The 6,087-nt window shown below is 55.2% G+C and overlaps 1 protein-coding gene across 1 annotated transcript; it reads left to right on the top strand.

The window, feature by feature from the left end:
• The first annotated feature begins 970 nt into the window (after positions 1-970).
• On the top strand, positions 971-4,588 carry NKX2-6 (NK2 homeobox 6). The gene is made up of 2 exons (XM_006911759.1): positions 971-1,244; positions 3,981-4,588. Exons 1-2 carry the CDS (start codon positions 971-973, stop codon positions 4,586-4,588), a joined length of 882 nt encoding a protein of 293 aa, XP_006911821.1.
• Positions 4,589-6,087: the final 1,499 nt, after the last annotated feature.

The raw sequence follows: 6,087 nt of genomic DNA, 5'->3' as shown, positions 1-6,087 counted from the left end.
GGCGTCGCGTTCATAGTCACGCTCACACGCGCTCAAGGCAACCAACTTTAGGGGAGACAGAGGGACAGAAGAAAGTAACTTGGAGACAGGAAGGGCAAGGTGAGCCCCTTTTGGCACCTTCGTGCGAGCCAAGGCTATTACCGTCCCTCCTCCCCACCTACTCGCGGGGCCTGCTAAGAGCTAGGGAGCTCCCGCAATATTGCTCCTTTGCCCTTTCTGGCTGACATGCGCCAGCTGAGAAGCGGCGGATCCCGTCTCCTGAGACCCTCCTTTGGCTCTAGGTGAGACATTTCCACCTCCGCCTAGGCCGTGGCGGGTCAAGACTCGCTCCTCCGCGGTCAAGCCTCTGCTCCCTGGAAGGAACTCTGCTCCGCCTGCCCCCGCCCTGCACCCACGAAGACTCCAGCGTGCACCTCCATCCTGCGGTGCCCAGCTGTCTCCACTTGAATTTCCCTCTGCCACAGGAGTGGAGACTAGAGCTAAAGCTAAGCCGGAGGGACCGTCTAGGGTTGCAAAGCAAGGGCTCCAACCCGCCCCGCCTCTTCTCCCGTCCTCTAGGAAAGTCCAGGCGGACTCGGGGTTGACCTCACAAGCTTGTGCTGGCACCATATTCACCGAGATACGAGCCTAATGCCGCACCATCTCTCCCGTTTCCCTTGCTTTTGAGAACCTTCAATAAGAAGCAAATCTTCCCAGAAGGTGGCTGGGGATTGCAGAAGAATTGAAAGGGAGCGAGAAGAAAGCGCTTGGAGAGGATGGCGCTGGGCTGGCTAACACGTGGTTTCTGCGGGAGCCAATGGGAGTTGGTGGTCTCGTCCCTCGGCCCTGGTCACCAGGTGGCAGGGATGGCCCAGAGGAAGGCGCAGTCCCGGACGCTGGGCGTCTGCCCTGGACCTTCGGACGGAAAGCCCTGGGCGCTGCGCTTCGCGGGGGCCGGAGACACCCTGGCCTCTCTCCCTCCGCCTTCGGGATGCTGCAGAACCCCGTCACCTCCACCCCCTTCTCGGTCAAAGACATCTTGCGGCTGGAGCGCGAGCAGATTGGCCTTGAGGCCTTGCAACTCCAGGGAGCACGGAGGAGCCCGGAAAGCTCTCAGCACCTGCGACAGGTCCCAGAACCGCAAGGGTTGGTGGTTCACCACACTGGTAGGGGCGGCAGCGACAAAAGGAAGGACATGTCGGAGCCTCCTGAAGGATCCTGTGAGACGGTCACAGAGATGGTCACGGAACGGATGGGGGAATCACGTGAGTACAAGCTCAGGTCTTGGCTCCCACGGAGAGATCATTGGGGGCGGGGGTCATAACCCGTTGGCTCTTTGCGGGGCAGGCACACATCTTCTGTCTTCCCAGTTCCTAGGGCCTATCCTAATTTCCCCTTATTCGAAGAGTCTAAAAGACAGACTCAGACGCCTCTGCCACCCCCTCCAAACCCTCATGCTGCTTCACTTCCCTTAAGAAAAATAAGGTCCTGAATCTTAGAGCATCTCTATTTCCACAGCAGCCTGTCCTCATACGCCCACAAACACATCATCACACTCACAACCACACTCCCAGGAACTATAGCTTCTCTTTCTCACAGCGAAACCCGCTACACTATCTTAGCTGTACTGGGTCACCGCCCGTCTTCCCTGCCACCCCTGAGCCTCTCTACCCTAAGCCAAAGCGTAGCCATCAAAGCAGCAGGGCCCTTTGGGAGAGAAGACTCTGAGCGCTCTGGTGTCAGTCCCGGCTGGCCCTTTCTTGGGACTGGCTAAGTGGCCTGGCCATCCAGGTAAATCTTTTGACCGGCTCCTCGACTCGAGAATGAGAGGTGGCGACCAGACCAGGTGGTGTCTGAGTCCCCGGGCGGGCCCTCCGCTTCTGGGAGCACAGTTAAGGGCAGCTCGGTTTTTGGCTGCTCTGGATGGCGGCTCCGCGGAGTCTTGGCGCAGAACATTCAATCCAATGACACACTTCAGATCCCTGGAAAACTCCTGTGCGCTTTGGGGAAAAACTAAACGGGTTTAAAGACATTCTGGGGATGAAAAAGCCATTCTTCCTTTCGCCCAACCTCTGCACCTGGGTTCGCAGCCTCCACGTGGTTCTGGGGACCCCCATGAGGCGCCTCGCTGGTCATGTCTCCTTTACCAGGCGGTGCCACGGTTCCTCCATCAAGGCGTAAATTAAGGACGCTAGTTCGGAGTTATTCATCGATTTGCAAGCTGGTTATTCACCTATTCCAGAGACTGAGAATATTAATCTTTGCTGTATTCGCAAAGAAGCTGGTGAGTTATCTGCAGCGAACTCTAACCACTAAACTCGCTCTACACTGCTCAGTCAATTCGGCGTTCACTTCGGCCTTGGCGAGAAAGAGACTCGTTCCTCTGACCCCTGCTGTCCCCTCGCAGTCTAAGGCAGCGTGTCTCCTGCGGCTGCCATAGACACCGAGAAGGGCCGGAGCCGGACTCCAAGAACTAAGCCCAGGGAGCGGAAGCGATCCGGCGGGGAAAGGACCTTTCTGGTGGCATTGATGCGCCTCATCTGTCCTCAGCCGATGCACCTTGCTTTCTGAGACGCGGGGGGTGGATTGTGAGCGGGAGAGCGCGAGGTGCTGGCACTGAAGGTCAGTCGTTACTTTTCTATTTGCTAAGAAAAAAAAAAACAAACCCTCGTCACTATTTTTCCTCTTTGCGAAGAGAGATATCCTCAGTTTTTCTGAGCTCAGGCTTCTCTGAAGGAAGTTTTATTTCTTCAAACTTTAAATGCCAAGCAGCTCATCCCCCAGGAGACTGTGCCAGCGCGGGACTTGGAGTCGGGTTCCAACCCGCACCAACTCTAATTAGGCCTGTCCCGCTCGGCCTCGCCACTAACTTGCATCCCCGGCATGTTCCTGGTTTTCTCCTGGCATGAGTTTCAACGACACTTCAGCGTTTCCTGTCTACTCGCCCTTGGGTGAAAACAAAACTTCAGTGGAGACAGGATGCAGGTGGGAAGAAGGGCAGGAAGGTTGCATCTTGGCAGGCTCCGAGCACACCGTCAGCAGCCAGGGGCCTTCAACCCTGTTTTAACTGGTTGAGTCCAAGGCATCTGTCTGTGCGCGGCGAGGGAGCTACCCCAGGGGAGGAGGATGTCAGTGCGAAGCCAACGCACCCGCTTGCCACGGAGACGTCAAAGGAGAAAGAGGCAGCTTTATAAAAAGCTAAATGTGGATCTTAACTTTGCATATCCCTCCAAGAGAACTTCACTTTCCAAGCCAAGAGTCAGAAGTCAGAAAATATTTTGTTATATTTTATTTTGTTAATTTGGATTACAGAGCCTCCCTTCCAAAAAATATGGGACCGGTCCCTGGTGCCTGTGTAGCACTTGATGACCAAGAAAGACAAGGGTGTGTCAAGGTGGATGAAGGTGGGAGTCGCTCGAGACTCCTCGCTTGGAGCCAAGCATCCCGCGACAGGCGCGGGATCACGATGGATGACCAGGCAGGCAGGCGCCTTCCTGCAAGCATGTCACCGAGGTGCCTGTTTCCCTTCTCTCCTTCTCCCTCTCAATTTTTCCATCTCTCTCCCCTTCCCTCTCTTCTCTCTCTGTCCACCAAGGGCAAAGTCAGCCCCCAACTGTGATTCTCACAGCAAAAGCTCCCCCAATCTCGACCACACTTTGGAATTGAAATCGCAGCGAACCGCCTCCACGCCACCACCCATACACAGACACTCTAAGAAGAGAATGAAGCTTAGACTCTAGATCGAGAATCTACCTTTTGGAAAATGGTTGTACAACGGGGACCGTAGAGTGTCACAATTTATGTATGTTCCAGCAGGTACAAAAGCGACAGTTGGGGGGAAAGGAACCTTCTGACCGGCCTGGGGAGGAGCTCAGCAGAAGAGAGAAGGGGGCGCGAACTGGAGGCTATCGGGGGGAGGAGGCGTGTCTTGAAAATAGTGTAAGAATGGCTCAGGTGAGCCTTAGGCAGGGCCCTGACGGTGTTCCTTCCTGTGCTTTTAGAGCCTGGCCTCCTCGGCGGGACCCGGGGACCAGAACGCCGCGCTGGAAGCAGCGGCGACCGCACGCGCGGTGAGCGCGCGGAGCCGCCCAAAGAGCGGCAGCGGCGGAGGCCGCGCGTGCTCTTCTCGCAGGCGCAGGTGCTGGCGCTGGAGCGGCGCTTCAAGCAGCAGCGGTACCTGTCCGCGCCGGAGCGCGAGCACTTGGCCAGCGCGCTGCAGCTCACGTCTACTCAGGTCAAGATCTGGTTCCAGAACCGGCGCTACAAGTGCAAGAGACAGCGCCAGGACAAGTCCTTAGAACTGGCGAGCCACCCCCTGGCGCCGCGCCGGGTGGCGGTGCCGGTGCTGGTGCGGGACGGGAAGCCCTGCCTAGGCCCTGGCGCGCCAGCCTTCCCGGGTCCCTACGGCGTGGTCGCAGGGCCCTATTCCTGTTACAGCGGCTACGCGGGAGCTCCCTACGGCGCCGGCTACGGCGGAGGCTACGGGAGCGCGCCTCCGGGCCCCGCGCCGCCCGCGCCCCTGGCCAGCGCGAGCTTCCGCGGGGGTGGCTCGAGCGCCAGCCCACCCGGCCATCTGCCCGCCTCGCTGCAGGGTGTCCGGGCCTGGTGAGGCGCCCTGGCTCGGACACACCCACCAAGCCCAGGGTCTCCTTCCCTGCTCCCTGCCAACCGGTCAGCGCTCAGGATGATAGGCCGCTGCGGTGGAAGGAAGTCTCCCTCGAGTGATCCCTGGGACTGAGAATTGCCCTCAACGAGCCTTCCAGCTAAAGATCCTGGGGACGTTCTTCCCCTGAGAGAAAGAACACGGCCAGCAGCCCACGAAGCAGCCCTGGGGGAGGAAAGCCGAGGGTGGCCAGCAGTTTTGGGTGTCGAGACTGTACTGAAGCAGGTGACTTTGTAGGCCTTAAACCCAGGGCTGAGAGGCCCTTTAATTTATGTACAACAGCCTCGGGCATTGCGGGGTGACTCTGGTGCTTCGGGGGAAGCGCTCTAGAGGGCCTCGATCATCCAATTAAGGGCAACGGGTGGGGTGAAGAATGAGGAAGAGAGACGAGTGTGGGGCAGCGGGTGAAGAGCTGGGAGGTGGAGGACCAGGGTTAGGAAGAGGGGCTGTTATTGGATTTAATCCCGCCCCCGTCAAGGCTGCGCTCCTAGGAACTCCAGATTAATCCAGCGTGGTGCTCTTTTCTGGGGCTATAATCGCTCCCCAGGAAGTATCCTCTGGTTCTTCCCTCCTCGCACCAGTGCATTTTATCTGTTATTTACAGCTCAGCATCTTGAGGGAATATACGAAATATATTTGTGTGCGTTCGCATGTGTGTAGGCCATTAGAATGTATCCACCTCTCAGGTACCTCCGAACAACTGCAAATTAAAGTAAAAACAAAACTCATAAGTTCTGAGTCCTCAGTACATACAGACTCCCTAGGGAGACACAACAGATCCAGCCCTGGAGGTAGGTTACCTGATTTCCTCTCTCCCCCTCCCTCTCCCTCTGTAGATTTTCTTTCAGATTATAATAGATTTCTAAGTTCTGAATCAGGAAAGGGGGCCTCCAATTGTCCATAAATCCTAACACGCTGAGAACAGAGGCTGAACTTAAGGGGAAACTATGACTCCCCGGACCCAGATATGTCGGAGGTCATACAAACCAAAGACTGAAAACAAACTCATTTTTATTAATGGGAACATGAGATCAAATAAGAAATTTGTCTTTAGCAAGCACTAGGAGGAAAATCAGGCTTGTTTTTTTTGGGGGGGGGCGGGGGGATGGGATAACATTTTTGGAAATGAAAACTCTGGTCCTTTGTTCTCTAGACCACTAACTTGCCAAAAATTGAATTCTATTATTTAATAACTTGCAATATTTAATTAAAATGCACCGGCAGTGCATTTTCTCATTTTGAAATGTGCCCTGGTTGTTTTTACTAATGTAGGAAACAGACTTCTTGGTCCTATGTAAACTATATCTGTTTTACATAGCTTATATCTCTTAAAGTTTGTATGTTTAAGCTTAAAATGCGAGTAATTATTCACATTTTTTCTTACTATCATTTCCTTACATTTTCTCTCCTTTTTGTTTTCATCCCCTTTCTCTTTTATTTCTCCA

This window comes from Pteropus alecto, unplaced genomic scaffold (assembly GCF_000325575.1).
Source record: "Pteropus alecto unplaced genomic scaffold, ASM32557v1 scaffold394, whole genome shotgun sequence".
Taxonomy (NCBI): domain Eukaryota; kingdom Metazoa; phylum Chordata; class Mammalia; order Chiroptera; family Pteropodidae; genus Pteropus; species Pteropus alecto.
The sequence above is the reverse complement of the archived record's forward strand: the minus strand, read 5'-3'. Positions and strand labels throughout refer to the sequence as shown.

Coding starts and splice junctions, on each gene's coding strand:
- NKX2-6 (XM_006911759.1), top strand. CDS start 971: ATGCTGCAGAACCCCGTCACCTCCACCCCCTTCTCGGTCAAAGACATC. Junction 1,245..3,980: donor GGAACGGATGGGGGAATCAC/GTGAGTACAAGC, acceptor CTGTGCTTTTAG/AGCCTGGCCTCCTCGGCGGG.